We start from the raw sequence: 23,190 nt of genomic DNA on the forward strand, positions 1-23,190 counted from the left end.
ATAAGCAGAAGTATTGTATTCAAAATATAATCTGGGGGTGAAAACATATATGTGTTGGGGTTTCAATCCTTAAACATTTTGTCAAAAGGAAAATTGAGTATAAAGTTGAGGTTACCATAATTATCACGTTGAAGAAAATACTCAATAACTTAAGAGACCATACTATTAAAGAATTAGGGTCCTTTCAAAAACCAATGACACATACATGTACATGTATGTACAAAATGTAGTAGTGTATGTAGTACATGTAATTGTTTATTTGGCCTGTCAGACTTAATACCTTTGATCTGATGCTAAAAAGCAATGTCCTCATTTTTATGGGTCTTTACAATATTATATTAATTTAGATTTGGATGAAAATAGCAAATTCTGGTATACATGTAAGAGTTAGCAATTAAACTTATTTGTTGATGCATTTGCATTTTCTTTATTATTTCAACACAAATATTTGGTCATGTTGGTTGTCCCATGTTAAAGGGATGCTTTCTTGTCAACTTCAAACTAAATTCATCCTTTCATTTAAAAAAGAGGGTAAAAAGATACTAGAGGGACAGCGAAACTCATTTAAGTCTTCAAATAGTTTCTAAATCTACAGAGATTATGATTATTACTAAGAACAATAACATAAGGTTCTCATACAGTGTACCTACCTCTGAAGATGAACACAATCTGGTGAAAACTTCATCAATATTATTCCATGTAATCTCTTGGCCATTTACAAGTCTTAAACAGTCACCTGAAAAAAATAACTTCTTGTATAATTCCATGTTCAAGATGTTATATGTGTCAGGCATGAACATATAATGGTAGCAAAAATCAATTCAAAAGAACAGTTGAGCCACATGAAGTTGGCTTTAGATGTTCCATTGTTACATCTAAATGGGAAAAGTTAATTTGGAAAGAGGTTTTGCTTGCTTAAATGATTTCAATAAACAGATAATATTTGATGCAACATTTGACAAAACCTCAAAAAGACCATGGACTACTATAAATCAAATGTAAGGAATGCTCACCTATCTGGATATTTTTTTTCTTCAGAATGTCCCTTGTTGGATCTAATCCTCTGATGCATAGTCTATGGTTACTACATTTTGTAGATTTAAAATGTCCTGGTATTATTCCAAAGAGGTCTTTGCATAAGACCCTACCAACATAACTATGTGGTTTAGGAGTATCACCCAGTATCTTTGCAATGTTTACATCTTTTATTGGAATCTTAAACTGCACTAAATTATCCATTCTGTGAAACTCCAAACAATCATCATTTTGGTTACATCTACAATTAGCAATATGACATCCTTTTGAAAGAAGATTTCCATTAGGGGAGGTAATCTGTTGATTGACAATATTGTGGATGTTATTCACTTCATTGTCAGTACCGTATCCAACATCGTCTATGCTACTTTCATGACTGTTCTTTATTTTCAGTTGTTTACATTTTTCTGCTATCTCCACATAAAAAATATTTCCTTTTTCATCCGTCTCTGGGCACGATGAATTACCAGGTTTACTGAAAGAACTGAAGAAAAAAACAATATTTTTATGCGTACAATGCAAGTTCATTGAAGTTAAACAGATGTGTAAACATGTATACTGTGAGTAGAGCTCTAAACATTTATACCAACACTTCTACCATAATAATGTTACAAACATATGTGTCAATAGGATACTATATAGAAAAGACTACGCTCCACAAGAGACCAAATGGCACAGAAATTAACAACTATAGGTCACCTTACCGCCTTCAACTATGAGCAAAGCCCATAAAGCATAGTCAGCTATAAAAGGCCTCAAAATGACAAAAGTAAAACAATTCAAAAGAGAAAACTAACGACCTAATTTATGTACAAAAATTAATATACATCATGTACATGTAACACATCAACAAACGACAACAACTGAGTTACAGGCTCCTGACTTGGGACAGGCACATACATACAGAATGTGGCGGGTTAACCATGTTAGAGGGATCCCAACAACCCCCCTAATCTGCCCTGCTCCTACTATTACATTTCCAAAGTTCACATCTTTTAACCCTTTCTTTCCATAATGATGCCTTTTGCCTTTTGTTTTCTGGCCACCCCCATTACTCCATAATGACGTCTTTTGACGCCTCTGTGTAGTGCCTCAGTTGAAACTTCTTGCCTATGAAAATTCTGTATCGGACATAATGATAAATTTGGCTATTTTTTAAGGTCCTTTTTTGTCATACTCTACAACTCTTCAGGTTATTATACATTCTTGGTTTTCAAATATTTTGCTTTGAGTGTGCCTGATGAAGGTTTATCCAGAAAAGCCATTCAGTCACATCAAATTATTGAACATGTGTTGAACATGGTGTTTTCATTTTTTATAACTTGTGCAAGCTAAAGCTTCATGCATAGCTATGGACAGAGGCAAATTTAGAGAGGCCAGGGCTGGACTAGAATGGGGGAGTGCCTAGAGGTCATCCCTTATAGAGCTTCATTTATTATTAATCAAGACATTTAACCAGTTCCACTACAAAATTTGTCTAGAGTTTTGGTCCAGTACACAAGGAGATTGATTTAGAAAGATGTGCAGATCACTGTGATCTCTGATGACTTGCAGTCATATATACAGATATCATGGATATAGTTCCATGATAATAGACGTATACAGATTTACAATCCTGTCAAATAATATGTTTTAACCTAGGACTATTATGCTAATGTATATTTGTCCCATATTAACATACTCTTTATTAACAATTTATAATTAACATAAAAGAGCTGAACTGAGAATAACTTCAAATTTTATACACTTCAGAATAATACACCTTATATAAATCGCTATTTGTCTGCCATTACTGGATATCCCACAGGATCCCGTAAAATTTTGACGTCATAAAAAACAAAATATCTGATGGCACAATGGAAAAGGGATTTATTGTATGCGTCAAAAGTTCAAGGGGCCGGGTCAGACGGGATTAGCAATAAGGTGTATGGCTGAATGTTTTGCATTCGTTCTCAGAACGCTTACTCATCATAATATTAGAATTGTTAATGCCGTAAATATGTGTCATAACCCCTTTATAAACTTGATGGATGTTTTTTTCCTTTATCATGTTTAAAATTAATCAGTCTCCCCCTCCCCCTTTTTTCAATTTAGCTTCATGAGGTCTACAAAGGTAAAAGAATAAGTTATGAAACCAAAGGAACAGTACATACATTCAGAAACGTCTTTCTCAGAAGTAAGATTTTTACGAAAAATGTACACCAGCTTGTAAATTTACAAACTTAAGTTTGGACAAACTTTTTATTTTTGTACTTCTGTGGAGATAGTAAACATGAGACCAATTCCGGACAATTCACTTCCGAAATTAATGTTCATTTGTGAAATTATATTTCTGATCAATAAAATCATTCTTAATTCTTGAAGTCGTGAAGGATCTTATTTTATATGTATTTATTTGAAAACGGGAACACCATAATGTCAGAGACATATATAATAAAATTATATGTCTCTAAAATTGTTAATGTGTTAATTTAGTAACATTTCTAATTATACAAGCGAGCCTTTCCTAACCGCATTTTTCTACTTAGGTTATAATTTCAGAACTTGAACCAATTCCTAGATATAAGATTGTGACTTTTGATTTCAGATTAGATCTAATGCGATGAACTTCACCGACTTTTATTATTGTACACCGTCCGACTCAATGCATTAGGTTAGTGTGTAGGACGCTAAATAGGTCCGTGTTTAAACACTTATCAATTCAAAGTTTTAAAAAGTTTTGAAATTTTGGATTTTTGGAATTTTGATCAAAGTTTTAAAATATCAAAATTTCAAAATGTGTAAAAGTTTTGAAATTTTGAAATTTTAACCAAATTATTAAAATACTAAAATTCTAAATATTGTTTTTCAATTTGATAGTTTAGGATTTTGATCAAACTTCTAAAATATTTAACCTTACGTGTAATTTTGATTATTTCACTTTTTGAAAGTTTGATTTTTTAAAATTTTGATTTAAAATATCAAAAATAGAAAAGGGGCGAAAGAGGGGTACCTGTAAACACTGATGTAAACACGGCTCTGATAATCATTCTTAGTTATAAATAAATAGCACAAAATATATCAAATCATGTTTAATTACAAAATAGATAATGGAAAGAAGAACTTTTTTTTTATATAAAACATATGAGACATCACATGGGATAACAGTATTCTGAAATTTTAAGGTTGTGCATCTATCAAAAAAATTGTGTTAAACCTATTTAAACCGGAATTAAATAAGTTGATTTAAATCTCTTATATAAGGTTAGCGTTTGAGATAAATAATTCAGAGCTATTTGGTGTTCCCAGTGCCCAACATTTAGAAGTAACAATGAAAACTGACCAACTCGCAGTATTTAAAAACAGTTGTTGATCTAGGACCCATAATGGAACTACATGTACGTATGTGATAACCAGTCCAAACGTTGTCTATAAGGGGGCAACCATTTAACTTTAAAAGTGGGGTGTTGTTGTTTTGTCGAAGCGCTAACAATTTTATTAAGTATATCGCTGATATAAACTTTAATTTGAAAGAATTTTCAATTTTCAAAATGCCGACACCTACAAATAGATAGATGGGCGCTTAATGTAGTACAGCGGCAACTATTACATACATATGAATGCTGAAAATAATGTTTATGGTATACGTTTATATATGATGTGAATGGTTTCAACTTTTACAAAACCAGAGCTATAAGTTTGATATAAACGTTTAATTTATTTTGCCTTTTTAATTTTATTTGACTTTATTTGCATCGAGCGTCACTGATAAGTCTTTAGTAGACGAAACGCGGCGTGTCTGGCGCAAAAACCGGCAAAATTTATAACCCGGTATCCATCTATGATGAGTTTATGTAGATACCTTGTAACAGTATCTTGGCTCCAATCTACTAATATTTGGTCTAATTTCAGCGTAAATAAGATATATATATATATATATATGTATATATATATATCAAAAACCTCCCACATTGTAGACTAGAACAACCTTAATTGGGACACCATGCATTCAGTATTCCTACCGTACCAAAAAAATATTAACTAAAATCATTGATACAAGGCAATATAATTATGATCGTCATACAACCGATAAAAATGAAAACATAACGTTAAAAGTTACAACCGAAGCGCTTTTCTGGATCGACCTTCTTAGGGAACGCTCACAACTGAATATTAAGGGCCAACAACTTACAAAGAACAGATTAAATGATATAGTCTTTAGCCAACATGATTGCAGAAAGTAAGAAGTCGTAGAGCAAAACAGAAAAATTTGAAATCAAAAGAGATAATACACCGTGTATTTCTATTGCTTAGAGTTCAGTAGAAAATATATATACATGCTCAACCTAAACATACTATTTGACCTACTGCGAGTTGTTCAGTTTTTCTGTTACTCCTGTTTCTCCTAAAATATGGGTGCTAGAAAAACCAGCAAGTAAAATGGCCAATATCAGATCCGTACGTCTTGTTTTGAAATGAATTCTCTTCTTTTGAGAAATATTTATTTTGTAATCCAATTTTTCACCGCTTACAACTGTCTTTCTGTGGTTTTATTTCATACATTAACTTTTAAGTATCAGTATGTTTTCAATCATATTGTTTCGTTTCGTTCCGCTTTTATTTCGTTTCGCTTTTTACAGGTACCCCTCTTTTTGCCCTTTTTCTATTTTTGATATATTAATCAAAAATTTAAAAAATCACTTTCAAAAAGTGAAATAATCAACATTGCACGTAAGGTGAAATATTTTAGAAGTTTGATCAAAATCCTAAACCATCAAATTTAAAAACAATATTTAGAATTTTAGTATTTTAATAATTTGGTTAAAATTTCAAAATTTCAAAACTTTTACACAATTTGAAATTTTGATATTTTAAAACTTTGATCAAAATTCCAAAAATCCAAAATTTCAAAACTTTTTAAAACTTTGAATTGATAAGTGTTACACGGACCGGGTATTTAAATACCCCTTAGTAGTATTAATTATTGTACTTATTGTAACGTTAGATCTGTTCCAGTGGGAGGCATACACATTAGCATGCTGTCCTAAAGAATAGACTGACAACTAAATGTACCCTACATTACAGACCTAACAATTATAAATAATCATTTGCATTATATCTTCTAATATATCAGTAAGAAATCTACATATCTGACCTTACCTAATAAGATTATACATATATTAGTATATATTTGCATGACTTCACTTGGGACTTCTGAAAATGTTCACTACGCAAACATGGCAAAGGAGATCAAGCAGTAGAAAAAGTCATTTTCAGTTTTAATGTTGTGAAAAGTTGTCATACATGTACATAACGAGTTGATTTAACTGATTGTTTAGACTGTTGTATATGGTTTGCCAACACACTTTAACGACAATATTCAGCCTTGTTTTGCAAGGGGTCTACTGGGTGTTTTTTTTTCTGATTGTCATGCATATTTGCTTCTAATGAATCCAGGGATCAAGGTTTTACTATCATGAGAAAAATGTATTTCATGGAGTTCTTCCGTAAAATGGGATCTGTTGGCTGTGCGGTACATGAATAATTCACAGCCAAGTTCTGTCGGAATAGAGGTATTAGATGTCTCATTGTAGGTTGACTGTTGTGCGCTCTGCATGACAGAGCACGTGCATCTACTCTCTAACGGATACATATCGGATCTCTGACTAGGCACTATGTGTATCCCTATACAACATAATCTTCTTTCCCAATGACAATCTAAACTTTCTTCTCTTCATCCAGCTCCTCCCACCTAACAGAACATACCGATTGTATGAAATGAAAATTTGTTCTGTCTCGAATATGCATGAAATAATTGACACTGATCGTTTAGCAAGAAACAATCAAGCCAATGAGTCGATGTCACATTTGATCACCTTTTATCCATGAGGTTATCATACCACTACTGACTTGTATTTATTCAATGGTCCAATTTGGCAAATTCTAAATTAATCACTGAATGATCCCAATTCTCCAAAAGAAATCTTTGGAAAGCTATTTTTCGAACTTTTTTGAATTTTTATTTTCACCGAAATCATTATTAAAGACACGGCAACAATGACCTACAGACATCAAAGATGAAAATACGGATTTCAACAACAAACTTCTTAACTTTTAATGTGCTAAGACCTAGATAGCATCGAGTCTATAGAAAAATGTGAAAATAATTAAACAGTCTATACAATATCTATCAGGCTACACCAAATGACATAGCTTATAAAAAAAAACCTAACACATAATCGCATTACTAAAGACAATAACCGAGAGGTTCTTGACTTCGAATAATTATCTTTAATACAAGGAGTTAACCCTCTCGGTTCATGGGATATAGTACAATCAAAGCAAGTTCAGAAAAGCGCTATTCTCTTTTATAAAGACAACAAACACTCATTTGTTAATAGTACGTTCTTATGTTGTACTGTTACATCACTGTTTCGGGTTAGGGAGAGGGTTTGGGATCCCTCGGACATGTTTAATCCCGCCACATTATGTATGTAAGTGTCTGTTCCAAGTAAGGAGCCTATAATTCAGCTATTGTTGTTTGCTTATGTGTAACATATTTGTTTTTCGTTCATTTTTTGTACAAAAATTAGGCCGTTAGTTTTCTCGTTGAATTGTTTTACATTGCTATTTCCGGGCCTTTTATAGCTGACTATACGGTTTGGGCTTTGCTCATTGCTGAAGGCCGTGCGGTAACCTATAGTTGTTACTTTCTGTTTCTTTTGGTCTGTTGTGGAGATATGTCTCATTCGCAATCATACCACATCTTCTTTTTTATGTTTAATAAAAGATCATTATGTAGCAACTTTTCAGCAGCCTGAACAATGAGTTGATACGCTATTCCATAATTGGCATTTTCTATCATGATTTCCTTGATAGAGGGTTGATGCGTACATGTAAGTTTTAAAACAAGATTAGCAAATGGTGGAGTTGTAAGTATTACGGACTCCATCAATAGTTGGTCGATCGTTCTGGAATATCCGTTCACAGATGATATAGTGGATATGTTTCAAATGTCGTAACAACAATCCCATCCCCTTTTCCCGAATGTGACCTATCCCCATAATACTAAAATGAAAAGCAAGACAGGTGCCATATGTGGAGAAGGATTTGCCTACTCTTCTGGAGCAAATGAGATCACCCCCCCCCCCCCCGTTTTTTGGTGGGATTGAAAGGTAATGCTCAGTTTTTATTTTTCTATATTGTGTTTTGTTTACTTTTGGATGTCTGTTGATCTATTTTAGCCATGCATTTTCATTTTATTTTTAACTCAAGAGTTGGAATGTCCGTTTGATATCTTTCCCCTCTCTGTTAAAATAAAGAAGAATGTTTCTAAAAATATGAATTCCCCAGCTCAAGCTTTGTAATTTTTCCGAGTTATAAAAAGGCCATATAAGCTCTAGATTGGTAAAGTACTCGCTGCCAAAACTCGATCTCTGTTTGCTAGTTACGGTTCTTATAGCATTGTGTTAGAGTTCCATAAAACTTGCACGATGCAGAATTAAACTAAAAGTGCGACAACGAAAATGAGACGAGCGGTCATGGGTAACAGTTAATGTCCCCGTTGCCTACGACAGGGGCATAACATAAGATCATATATGTTTGAACTATATATATATGTATTTACTTGTATACTGTTTTTCAGACTTTTAGTCCCTGATCCACAAAAGCCTGACATTTTAAATACATTTGAAAAAGTATGCATGATTTTGCATGATAAATATCGAGACGTTTATATTATCCACAAAACAGAGAAAATAGAAACATAATCATTTTGATAATGTTGATTAATTAGTGTTCTGATGCCACTTTCAGCACTATCGTGCAATTTCGTAGGGGTCAATTCATATTGGGGGAGGAAAACTGTCAATCTTAATCAGTTTAGAGTTGTAGTCGAACACACCATATATAGAAACCTAAACGTTTTCTGTTTCTACACACACACATGACATGTCTTGATTTATTTTAATACCCTTTTATATCTCTTCTACCCGTACACAATCAATATCTATTGATATTTTTGCTTTGTCCATTTCCTTCGAAATTAATAATTAAGGTAATTTTCTACAGAATCAATTTGTCTATTGTATTTATTACAGAATGAAGGTTATTCTAATTGTCACGTGTCCAGGAATAAAGGTTAAATACGTCCCGGGACATCACAGACAAAATAGATCTAATTGACCTTTGAGAATCAAATTAATTATTTGTACTCCATTTTGACATTAATTATGTTTTGCCTTGATTTACAACGAAACGTAAAAGTTACTGCAAAACAATTTATCCTTTGTGAAACTTTGTATTAGATATTTAAATTAAATTACAAACGATTAAAATTTTATCCTTGGCAGTTTGGTTTTGTTAAAATGATTTGTGCGGTCTTAGTGAAACTTAATTTTGTAAGATTCAATAGGCAGAAATGGTTTACGACTGTAATTTTTTAACATATTGAACTTGAAATTATTTATCTTGTAAATGTTGTAGTACATAACTCCCTTACATACAATATGACCATTGAGCTAATTTTTTAGTCAAATTATTACCATATAAGAAAAGACATTCGTTTCGAGAGCTGATGTCAACCCAGAGGAAATAAGCAATCATTGCAACATCTTTAATGTTTTAATGTTATAAATTAATACCAGTTGTAGCTCCAGCTAAGTTACATACATGTAAAAGAGGTTGCCCTATATATTCTACCCCTATAAGTTTTCGTCAAGCCGAACAGTCATATAGTAGCATCGGGTTCGAGGGGGTAGAGAGAACGGGCGGGGGTTCATGTCTGACCGGAAAATTCTTTGACTTTAAAATTGGTATTCGCTGATTCTTGTCATAGATTGTGCTTTAAGGAAAAAAGTGAATACTGGTCAGCTCTGGATATTGTGTCAGGTTATTGCGACAATCTTTAGTCGTTCTTTTCATTTTCAATATGAAATATCATGTTTAAAAATAACACGCCAAGTGGCAGGTCTTGAATTGGGGAAGGTGTATTATAAGTTCGCATCAGACTGTCATATTCTCGTCGAATGGCAAAACAGGAACGTTGAATAGATGTATCGGGGAAATATTGGCAAATAACAACCAAAATCACGTTTTCGTGTTTGATTATGATAAGCTGCTGAGGGGTCCAAGACGATGAGTTAACGAACAAAATGCGGGGAAACGGGGTATCATGTATAAAGATCCGGTATTTTTAGTTTATCAAAGAAACGATACAAACGGTTAGGATTTTACAAATCCGGCCAATATTAGATTAGTTTTATGTTCGAATACTGGAGAAGAAATGCGATCATTAACAGAAATATCTAGTAAGGGTTTTATACCTTCCAAATTGGATATCATCATTCGATTTTGTGGTGAAAGTTTAGACAACATGCAGAGATAAGCAATTTCATAAAGTAATGAACACTTGTCCAACAGATGACTTCTCCTCAAAGATTTACAATTATTGGTATACATTAAATCAAAAGAGAATTTGGATTGAAGATCCTAGATGTATACTCAATATTCAGAATTTGTCCGATTTTTTCATGTAAGGTTTGAATCTTACCTGTTAGATAAAATAGTTTTGATACTGTCAAATTCTGAGGAACCAATACTTTGGCATACGGGTACTTTTAATCCAAACATCTTGTAAACTGGAAATAAAATCAACATCATAAATCCAGCATTTTTAACACGGCATCCTGTCGTTCAAATGAAAACTTTTCTCAATCAAAACACAATAAAGCAGGGTGTATTAGAGATACAAGTTCATGAACTACATATTAAATCTTTTGAAGATAAAAATCATATATTGCCGTTCTTTGTATGAGCGAAACTTTATGACCACAACTTGTGAAACATGACAAAATATAAATGTTAAGATGAGCGTTAATAACGTTTCCGCCGTTTGACTTGTGTATGAACTCTAATTTTGTTCTGTTTTAATATCTACATATCTTAAAGAATAAATTTAAATCACCTTCTAATTCAGATGAAATTACCCGTAAAATTATAAGGATGTGATTATTATCAAGAATAAAAATAGAAAATCTCAGTTTAAAACGTTTCTTTGGTCCATTTAAAAATCAAATTATTTAAAGATTATTGTAAAATTATCAAAATTCGATGAGAACGATTCCCAGCACGATCGATTTGACATTAGTCCGAATCTAAATGTCATTTTACAATGCAAGATTTATTTACGTTAACCCAATTTGCATATTAAGAATGAAAAATGTAAAAATGAACTATAGTGTGCCACAATGAATGATGGACAATGCGATTTTATTTGAAAAAAAGTCCAATAAACTAGAATACAAAATTCCATCTGTGACTTGCTTAATTCGATACCATATATAACAATGATTTTTCCGTTTCCAAATTTTTACATAATTGAAGTGGAAATATGAAAAAAAGATTAATATACTTACATGTATATATGTCTTTATCATGAATACATTTCTTAATTCACATTTATAATTACACCTATATATTTTTAAACTTCTAATCCAAAAAACAAACTATGCACAAGAAGTTCAACAAGTGTCTTCAAGTTTTCTTATTGCCATTGAAAAGTAATCTCTCTCATTAAGAACAAAACCCCGTTATCGATAAAACAAATAAGGTAGATTGTCGTAGAACATTAAGTTACATTTAACATGTTTAACATCCAAGTTCACATTCCTGACACTATTTAACTTGCTATGAACTATAATAAGCTTATCATTTTCATACATCTACTATTATATCTAAACAGAAGATTATAACCGTATAAATATCGATCTGATAATCCCCTAATTATTTTCCGATAACATAAATACTATAATCCACGTACGATTGTATATTTTCGCTTCGAGTCGTTTTCGCAGCGTGTATCCTGTCACATTTAAGTTTTTAGTAATTAAAATTTTTCGCTGTAAGGCATTTTCACTTTGTCATTTTCGCAGCGTGTGCCATTCTCTCACCTCCGAAATTTTGAAAATTTAATACAAAAAAAAAAGAAGTATGTTCTAACTAAAAAGTTTGTAAATCATGCAAGATCGAAAATCTGTAGAATATATGTATACGAAGCTCTATAATCTAATATGCTTACTAAAACATATGGATAGGTTTAGAGTGGATCAAGTTTTGTGTATATTATTTTTCTTGCATATTTGAACAAAGATTTTGGTTTTATAAAAGAAAATCTTCTTTTATGTGAATGAACTAAGGATTTGGAATACGTTGTTCGGCACGTTGTTTAATATGAAAGATAAATTCCTTCAAGCAAAGGGAATTCACCCATTTTAAATAAACAAACTTGAAAATGGAATATTTGGTTAAGATAATTCTTGAAGGAACATTCTTTGAACGAAAACCCATCCAAACAACTTTGTTTAATGTTGGAATATTGACTGATAAATCGATGTTTATTGATTGACAACAGTTCAATACGGGACTAAGATAATTTACACAAGAAAAAAAAATCGTTAAACTTTATGATAGCAAATAATGCATATTTATGCAAAATTACCAATCACATATAATACACCTATATAGGGAATATTGCATTAAAAAATATATATATTAATGACATATCTGTTGATTCATGCACATGCGTTAGCTCATAAACGAATATCAATATATTGATATCTAGATTTTTATGTATTCGCACAACCTATAAATCTGATCTACTGCACAATGACCGATATTAGATTTCTAGAATGCATGAAAAGATTATTGAGCAAATATGTTATACGGTATGGAGAAATGAAGTTTGTTTTTTTAAAGAAATTCGTAGCAAAATTTATATCGGACTTTAGCGAGTGTCCGTAATTAATCAACGTACATGCAACGGCGGATCCTGACATCGTTAGAATTGCGCAAAAAACGTCCAAAAAATAATCGAATGTCTTATCAATTTATCATAACACACAAACATATTGATACTTTAAACAATATGAATATGGGAAACAGTTAGTCCCGATAGTCCCAACCGAATGAAAAAATCAATCTTACAGTGCACTACAATCCTGTTTTGTCGACAGAAACCTTCAAAATATGCAAACGACTCCACTCAACGAGGACTACTTAATCTCGGTGCTTTTGTGGAGAATTATAGAAAGAAGGAAGTCAAACAATCAATTAGGGAATAAAAACCTGTAATTTAATTTTGATGAAAAAGGAGAAGAAGAGAGGTCAAAGGGACACTTAAACTTAGTCGAAAACAAACTGACAACGCCATAAAAAAAAAAAAAAAGTAAAAAAAGAAAAAAAGATTGGTACAAAACAAAACACAGAAAACTAAAGACTGATCAAAACGACTGGATATCTAGTGAAATTACAGAGTTGGAGCATTTAAATAGCGTTCTCAAAACCAAGTAAGCTGATGAATTGCAGAAATTCAGTGAAAGTAGTAAAATTGACATGGGAATAGCAAAGAGCATTGCCGCTGAACATCAGCCAGTGGAGCTATAGAGAAAGAGAACTCAGAAAACTGATAACTGAAAGGAAATTGCACATAAACAAATCTTAAAACTTGTGGAAAGCGCCATTACCATTTGTTTCTAGCAAACCAAGCTTGTATATTCCCGACATCTACTAGTATTGTAGATTTTCTAGAATGTTTTGGCATATTGGGGAATAGAGTAGCCTGTTTAAGGGGACCAACATCATGTTTCTAGCAGCAGAGCTACACTATTATTGGTAAAACTAAGTCAACTTATAATTGTTTGCGTAAAATTTTAAACAACCTTTTGACAACATTATAAGGATAATGCATGGAAGATAAAACAGAGAACAGACCATTTTGCCTCGCTCTAAGAAACCGAAGCAGGATCACAGACAGTACAACGTTTCGTGCGTTGTATTTACATGCTTTGAACGAACAACATGCACATTATGATAAGGTAAATAAATGCAACAGTAGTATACCGCTGATCAAAACTCATAAATCCATGGACAAAAAACAAAATCGGGGTAACAAACTAAAACCGAGGGAAACGCATTAAATATAAGAGGAGAACAACGACACAACACTAAAATGTAACACACACAGAAACGGACCAAGCATCAGACAAAATCCCACGAAAATAACAAATAAAGAGGAACAAAAATTCAAAATAAAAAGTTAATTCAAATGGAGCAACAGAATATTTGAATGCCTGGGACCAGGTTAGCAGAGGGCAACATACATGCAGATTTCTCCAGTACTACCTTCCAATATGTTACATATAGTACAATTTTTTTAGTTAGATGATAGAAAAACACCGTAAGGACCTTCATATGTATGCCATACACCTGATAATACATCAAAAATACGAGGAGGGACACATGCTGAAATATGGATGGAACACTTGAACATATGCAAATAATATCATGGAAATTATTTCTGTTGTTTCGTTGTTTTCCTCATATAGTTGATGTGTTTCCCTCAGTTTTTAATTTGTAACCCGGATTTATTTTCTCTCTATCGATTTATGACTTTCGAAAAGCGGTATACTACTGTTGCCTTTAAGGAAAAAAGGACGCACAAAGACCTTACCTACTCACTCGCTAGGGAATACACAATCATCTTGATACACATACAAAGAATTGTACATTTTTTTTGCAGAATTTCTATTGTAACGGAATGTGAGACAACAAATAAAAAGGAAGGTTTAATTAGACATTATGTTCATACATAAAACCATACAGAAAAAACTCAAATGTGTTGGATTGAATCGCTATAGCGCTAGAATCTTCAATAAACAGTTTGACAAAAGCATGTATCATTCCCAGAAAGAAAAAGAAAAACATTTACTGTTGCGTCCGATCAGTGGAGCGTCACTAATGAGTCTTATGTAGACGAAACGCGCGTCTGGCGTATTAAATTGTAATCCTGGTACATTTGATAACTATTAAACACTCTGGCTCTTGTTATGCTGTCTGCATTTTCTTTTTGATTGAGCCATTTTCTTAATTTCTTATTATAAGCAGTTTCCGTTTAATACTAATGATCACTAATTTATGGAATTATTGCAGTTGCTAATGAAACATACAGTATGTCTTTGTAAGAAAAAAAATATATTCAGAAAAGCAAGTTTTTTTTATAGGTTAACTTAACTAGATTTATATGCTATGTCTTTGTCACGTCTGCAAAAAGAAGGAATAAAATAATTTGTATATTTTGCAATGTATCCTGCAAGACTTTTCATACTGTGAATCATTTACAGTGTAAATGTGGTAAAAAGTATGACAGTTAATCAGAAAAGCTATTATACAAAAATGTTTGGAATTCGAATGCAATGACTATGAATATAAGACAGATATTTTTCTCTTCGTCATTTGAGATCGACAAACCACAGCCAAGCGACTAAATATAACCATTACCATCATTGACGACCACATCACTGCTTGGTGAGAATCACTCGAAACAGGTTTTGGCTATAAAAATAAAAAACGCCTTCCAAAAATGTGACCAAAGAAAAAATATAAAACATACTGTCATGTAGTTCCGAATCGCACAAAGCTAATCATAGCATCTTGATGTGTTCGTTTAAATTTTGACTGTATACATATAGGTGGCACGGTAGTATTTCCTGGCCCATAAGGGATAATGATAGCCTTTTTAAAATTTTCACCACTTTTTAACACTGCAAAATATTCTACATTCACAGTTAACTGAAGTACTTTCATTTTACTATTCAGAAATGAATTTGAATATGTATCATGACCGTTTACTTTTTATGCTATTTTTAAAAACCTAAGGCCACTAGTACTTTTAGGTGTTTTACGGTGCAGTGAATACAAAATTTAAAAAAATTCTCAAAAATTCATTTTCATCTGTATGTAAAATTATTTCATATTTTTCTACACCTGATTCATCCCTCAGTTTGGGAAAGTATGTTCAGTTGATACTGTATTTTTTGTCCAATCACACTGTTTAGATACATTTACCTAAGTAGCGTACACAAAAGAACAAACTAAATTCTGGAATGCAAATACTACCGTGCCACCTATACGCCGCCTCCATTGAAAAGGTAAAATCACAAAAATACCAAACTCCGAGAAAAATTCAAAACGGAAAGTCCCTTATCAGGAAGTGTACCCAAATCCCTTTTAGTCTCGTTTGTATTTACATATTAACTAAATGTCTGCTCAATATTGGGCAGATTAAGAGATCAGGGGGTTCTCACCATTGCCCTGTGCCCTTTGTCCTGAAATTTTGACAATTTTTAGCTGAAAAGTGACAATCTAAGCCCTCCGTAGATATCGAAGATAACATTATTCTCGGAAATCCTTTTGAAACAATCTGTATATGGGTCATTTAAAAAAAATGTCGAATTTTGAAATTAAAAGTTACTTATTCAAACAACCCTCTACATAAGCAAATCAAAATAAACAGTACTTTAAGATGCAATCTTAATGATGTCATACAAGAATGTCTTGAAACATTTTTTGTTCGGTGGTACAATATTTTGTCTATCCTGTTACCACTTTCAAACGAAGTTTTGGGTTATTAAGAAAAGGTTTTGATAAAATGTTAAGCTTGTTTTACGTTACCAATTAGAGGGTTTTCAAGAGAATAAACTTCTATATATATTCATTCTGTAAAATAATAGATTATTTGCCAATTTTCTAGGTTGTACTGAAAAATGGCTCTAAAAATTGGTTTTCAAAGGTTGTAAAAATTACCACCAGTAATGCAAGTCTAAGATAGCAATTTATATTGTTCGGCCTTTTTTCACCCTTTCAAATAAACCCAACATCAAGTAAATCCCTCATAAGTTAATTTACTTTTCTCTTTATTTCGTTGGTAACAGGAACGTACGTTTCTGATATATCACTATATAAAAGTCTATCCTGTTACCTTTTTGTCTATCCTGTTACCGATATCAGTATTGCACCTGCAAATGCTTAATTGGGAAGATTAAGACGTTATAACCTTAAGATGAGTTCAAACAATGAAATATTTCATTCGTTTTCCACCTACATGTTAAGATAAAAAAAAATTAACGACGTTTTTGTCTATAATTGTCTATCCTGTTACTGTAACCATAGCAACCATAGTAACAGGATAGACATAACAGAATAGACAAATTTCTTCGTTTTTGATTGCTGTTGTGAAATAACTACTCCCTTTGGTGAAGTGATTATGGTTTTCTATTGTGAATTTGGTTTCCAACACGTTATTGCACTTTTTAGAACCATACTGTTAGTGTAATTAATCAATCTATTTTTTCACTAAATGTCTTGAAATTTCTTTTCTGTACACTGTCGTTCAAGAAACGAGGCGTTTTAAATGTAAAGATTACTTTGCATTTTTGAAATCAACACTGACTGATTCAATATTCATAGGGAGAATAATTTAACGACTGATTTAAGTAGCGGTAACAGGATAGACATGAACCTCCTGTACGCTGATTGAATTTAGTTTGTACATAATCTGTTACATACAATGATAAAGAAGCTACCTTTTTTCGTTAGAATTATAATTAACGTTCTTAAAAAGTCCCTTTTGCAAATATCAAGGTGATCAGAAAATCGGATAAAAATCATTTGAAATGTGTTTTTCTGACAATGTACGCACACAAATACCCCAAAAATTGGACTTAAATGCAGTTTAATCTTATCAAAATAGATGTAAGGTGTGTTTATTATTAATGTTCTGAATCCCAAATCCGACAAGCTTTCATTTAAACCATTACAACTGAAATTTCCATTAGAAATAAAAATTTTAGCATGGGTGTACTGAAAATTCGACAGTTTTTGAAAATGACCCATATATACAGAGTCTATGCATTCGTCCAATTTTGTGTACATTGAAAGAACAGGGAGGTCTGACCGTCATTTAAGCGGTCTCAGGTAGTAGGTTTACAATATTATGGGATATCTGTTTTTTGGGCTTTCCATATTTATTTCTATTTATATTTCTAAATGTTTCTAGAGTGATCGGGTTTTGTTTTTGTTTTAAGAAATATTAGATATAAAATAACATTTTTGATGTTGTTTTATTGGTAAAATTCTATATATCATAAAGACAAATATTCAACTTACATAAGCGTTGATAAGGGTTTACATTCGAGGACATCGAGAGTTTAAGACAACTTGATGGGTAGTCCGAGATTACTCTGACGTCCAACGGCTGTTTTGCCAGACAAGTTGGGGCCGTGGAACGTCAGAGCTCGTCCCATATCAAAAAGTGGATATCTGCCCGTCCAAAATAGATGCGCTGCTTCGTCGCTTCTGGTGCCGACTGATAGCATTGGAATTATATAAATCGGGTATCAATTTGTTCATTTTTCATTTATCTCTTTATTTATGTAAGCTTCACCTACCTGCCACCCTTTATTTTTTTATATTCAACAGTTTTCACAGTGACCCATCGATTTCTGCATTTTGACTTTTTTTATGATTTTCAAATAAAATTTTTAAAAACGAATATCGAATAACCAACCGGCTGCTAACTTCACATCCATTATCAAATGTCAAAATTAAAAGCTCAAACACATCAAACGAATGGATAACAACTGTCATATTCGTGACATGGTACAGACATTTTCTTATGTAGAAAATGGTAGATTAAACCTGGTTTTATAGCTAGCTATACCTCTCTCTTGTATGACAGTCGCATAAAATTCCAGTATATTGTGATCAAAACAAACATACATAAAAGGTAAAAATGTCAAAATAGGGGTACAACAGTGAATATTGTGTTATAACCTTAACAAAACAAACACATATGAAAAACGAAAAGGCATACAGACAAAGCATATACTAGTTAGGGAAAATGAAAGCAAAAATACAAAAAATTACAATAGCAGGCATTAATGACGGGATAAACAAGTACCGAACCACGTGAATTGGATATCACAAAATGCACTAAAAAGTTTAAGTAATATTCAAAAAGACAAATAAAAGAATACTTTAACACGTTATTGACTGAGATGATAAACAACGTCAGTACCCAGAATCTATTTATAAAGTTGGTACGGAATATTTATCAATAAGGTCTTGGTCTTCCGATGAACTTTCTTTAGTAAAAGAACATACCCCTGGTTCATCATTTTTGTATCGGCAGGGTCTTACCTTTATTCGTCAGTTTTAATCGTGGCACAGTACATCATATACAAGACATGAAGATGGAATTGTTACAGATCAGCTGAATTATCTATTGTAAAGAATCCTACAAATTAATGTCAGTAAAAAGATACAGTAACAGAAATAATTAAAAATGAGTACGTCTGAACCAGTGACGACTCTACAATAGATTTTATCCATCGGATCACCAGCAGTGATGGTGATACAAGACTGAATATAGCACCAGGATTAAAATTTAATACGCCAGACGCGCGTTTCTTCTACATAAGACTCACCAGTGACGCTCATATCAAAATAGTAATAAAGCCAACCAAGTGTAAAGTTGAAGAGCATTGAGGACCCAAAACACATTCTGTATATACAGTTCGTCTAAATAACAGCCTAACAATCTTAGATCTGTAAATCAAGTTTTTTGTTCTTCTCTGGCCGGGATTCGAATTCATGATACTGAGATATCGTGACACCAAATCGCGTTGCACTGTACCCGGCTCGCTAGACCATATACTACAATATCTATACCGGTATATTGATGCAACCCAATCAGAAAAATTTGAATTGTTAATTGAAAGAACATCATCAACATATCTGAATATAAAATTAAATGATCAGACTTCTTTGATCTTCGTGTTTTTGACAAGTGTCCAAAGGAACTTCAACTCATATCAAAATAAGAAGGGGGCGGCAAAGAGAGTTGCACAGTTCATTCCCATAGGCCTATCTAACGATGACATTTATTTTGATTAGTCTACCTCCAAATTCAACAAATACGTTGTCAATAAGAGACCCACAGAGTACCGACCACTTGTTCCTATAGGTAGCATATTTTCCCTTTTTTGTCACTGGAAGCTAATCGATCATGCATTCAGAGGCGCATTCAGGAACTACGATGTACTATGAGCACAAGGGTTGCCAACCCTTTCAAGAATCTGGGGGTTGCTGCTGCTTTACTTTCTTTGTATGACAAAAATGTCATTGTTCCAGCAGATAATGCCTCCAATGATATTGTCTTCGTATGTAAAAGCCATTATTTGCAATGTCTCATAAAAGAGACTGGAATAAACAAAACAACTTGTAATCCTACATAATCTTTATCATCATTTACAATATCAATGTAAATATAACGTAATTTGATGAGACGGTCATCAAAGTGAGAGGGTTAGCGCTATAAAACCAGGTTTAATCCACCATTTTCTACATTTAAAAATGCCTGTACCAAGTCAGGAATATGATAGTTTTTGTCCCTTCGTTTTTGATGCGTTTTGTTATTTGATTTTGCCATGTGATTATGGACTTTCCGAATTGATTTTCCTCTAAGTTCAGTATTTTTGTGATTTTACTTTTTACAAAGGATGTAATTGTACAAAATCACAAATGTGTCCTTCCTTCTTTTGAAATCAACATAAAAGAAAACGAAGACAATTTACCGTCATTATATTGGGTACCAAAACTTCACAAAACTCCATATAAGGAACGATATATACATGGATCATCAAAATGTTCGACTAAACATCTTTCTAAAGTAATGTCTAGTATTCTTTCTATAGTAAAAGATGGCCTTCAAAAATATTGTGATGAGATATATTCTACCAGTGGCGTTAATCAGATACGGATTCTCAAAAAATCTAAAGATCCATTGCTTATAGTTGGATCACAATCTCTGCAATTTTGCAGCAACATATAGACTTTCTATTGTTCGACGTTTTACACTACTATTTCCCATACTTAGTTGATAGATCGACTTCACCATCACACAAAACATTGCTTTTTCTATAAAATTTGGAATCGTACATACAAATTTCTTGTTTTGGGCTACAATAATTCTTACAGTACGGCGGTTTCGTGAAAAATCGTGCACATCCTGCAACAAGCAAGAAATTTGGAACAAAGCTTTTTCTCTTTCATTTGAGATAGGGAGGCATTCTATAAAGTTAACCACTTCCGATAACATTCAATATGGCGGACATTATACTTAAATCAGACCAATATCGAAATAGTAATGGTTGAGAAAGGTTTATGTAAAACTTCATGCTTGTGGCAGGATGTGCACAATTCTTCTGAAAATTGCTTGTAGCTGCTGCACTATTATGTTGTGAAGAACCACACTGAAACTACCGGAAAATATATTGAAGATGATATTATCAAAATGCTGGACTTTTTGATCTACAATATATTTGTTGAGTTTGGAGGTTTGACATTTCAACAGACAGTGAGTATTCCAATGAGTTTTAATTGTGCACACCTTCTGGCCGATTTGTTTTTGTACTCGTATGAAGCAGAATTCTTTCAGAACTATTTAAAAGACAAAAAGAAAAAGCAACTTGCAAAATTTTTTAATTCTAGTTTCAGATATATTGATGATGTCTAATTTCAGCAAAAACTAACATCTCATATATCCCAGTGCACTTGCAATAAAGAAAGGATACTACTGATACTAGAAGGACTGCTTCATACCTTGATCTTTTCCTAAATATTGAAACAGATGGACGACTTCACACTAACATCTATTACAAAGGGGACGATATCAACTTCCAATTATCAATTTCCCATTTATCAGCTCTTACATACCCTATGACCCTTCGTATGGTGTTTACATATCTAAGTTGATAGGTTATGCTCGTGCATGTTCAAACTATACAGACTTCATATAAAGGAGTGTGCTCCATTCGCTGTAACAAAGTTATGAAAAGGATATATTTTAAATGACACTCCGTAAATCTTATGGAAACCATCTCACGAATTGGTTGATCCATACGATATGTCTTTGTATAAACTAACGAAGAACATTTTTACCACGTCTTAGATGGTGGTTTGCTATTTACGTCGTCTGATCTCTTATTTAGTGGATGAGACCTATTCCCGAATGTGACTGTTTTGCTGATTGAAAATGCGCATTGCTATCAGACGCGTCACGGTATCTGTTATCCAACATTCATGTATTTAGTTATGTTATTGTATCTGTTATTCTGATCAGATATTGTTAAAAGTCTTATCGTTTGTAAGTGTAATTCTATTTTTTTTAATTTTCTATTCGAATGTTAATGTTAAAATAATTATTCACCAATTTAATTTATAGGATTTTAATTTGGACCAACTAAACGCACACGATTTATTTGTTTTACAGTTTGATTTAAAGAAATACCGACATAGCTAAATAATACAATTAATTATCTAATTACTAACATAATTCTACATTAAAAGTATTGTAATTGTTATTAAATACATCAAATACCATAATATCAAACCTAATCTTTAACTATATAATTTTGTTTAGAAATCTATCGATCTTATCTACGTGTTCGTTTTTATTCTATGGTTAGTCACCACTTCAGTGTTAACATTATATCAATTATATGGTCATTTTTATAAATGTTTATAAATTTACTATTTTTCAAAATAATGAATTATTTTAAATACTAAGGATTCTCTTATCCCAGGTATAGATAACCTTAGCCGTATTTGGCACAACGTTTTGGAATTTTAGGTCACCAATGCTCTTCATCTTTGTTTGGCTTTCTTTACTATTTTGACCTGAGTGTCACTGATGAGTCTTATGTAGACGAAACACGGCGTCTTGAGTATTAAATTATATGCCCGATACCTTTGATAACTATAAGCATGTCTAAATGTTCTGTGGATTGTTTATTTGTGTATTTCTCTATCCTAAATGTTTTCGCATTTATTTGTACTTTAGTCCTGTCATGTAATGTTGTCATTTAGTGTTATATTTAACATTGCAATACAAGCGCGAGGTTTGGCTAGCCACAAAAACAGGTTCATTCCACCATTTGTTTTAAAATGTCCTGTTCCACGTCGATTTTCAAACAGTTGTATACTACTGTTGCTTTATTTATAAACTATATTAAATATCTTATAAACTATCATAAGAGATATCTAATAAACTTCAGAGGATATCTGATAAATTATATAAGATATATATAAAAAAACTATTTGAAGATATCTCATCTTTTTACATCTGAGCATAGTTTTGTTTGGACGTAGCGCGCGTCTGGTGTATAAAATATGTTTTAACCTGTTACCTTTGGATGGCTATTATTCGTTTGTTTCTCTGTCCTATATTTTCTCCAATTTATCTGTTTATTTATTGTAACCGTGTCGTGTATTGTTGTAATT

At 32.4% G+C, this 23,190-nt stretch overlaps 1 protein-coding gene across 1 annotated transcript in view; it reads right to left on the bottom strand.

The window, feature by feature from the left end:
- The window catches only part of LOC143085188 (protein inturned-like), a 36,734-nt gene extending 26,048 nt beyond the window's left edge, over positions 1-10,686 (bottom strand). Inside the window, exons 1-3 of the mRNA XM_076261419.1 lie at positions 10,565-10,686; positions 1,014-1,519; positions 651-736 (exon numbers count right to left, since the gene is read on the bottom strand). Coding sequence (XP_076117534.1) covers positions 651-736; positions 1,014-1,519; positions 10,565-10,674 — 702 coding nt within the window. The 5' untranslated portion in view covers positions 10,675-10,686. The remainder of the gene's footprint in view (positions 1-650; positions 737-1,013; positions 1,520-10,564) is intronic.
- Positions 10,687-23,190: the final 12,504 nt, after the last annotated feature.

Source organism: Mytilus galloprovincialis, chromosome 8 (assembly GCF_965363235.1).
Source record: "Mytilus galloprovincialis chromosome 8, xbMytGall1.hap1.1, whole genome shotgun sequence".
NCBI classification, from domain to species: domain Eukaryota; kingdom Metazoa; phylum Mollusca; class Bivalvia; order Mytilida; family Mytilidae; genus Mytilus; species Mytilus galloprovincialis.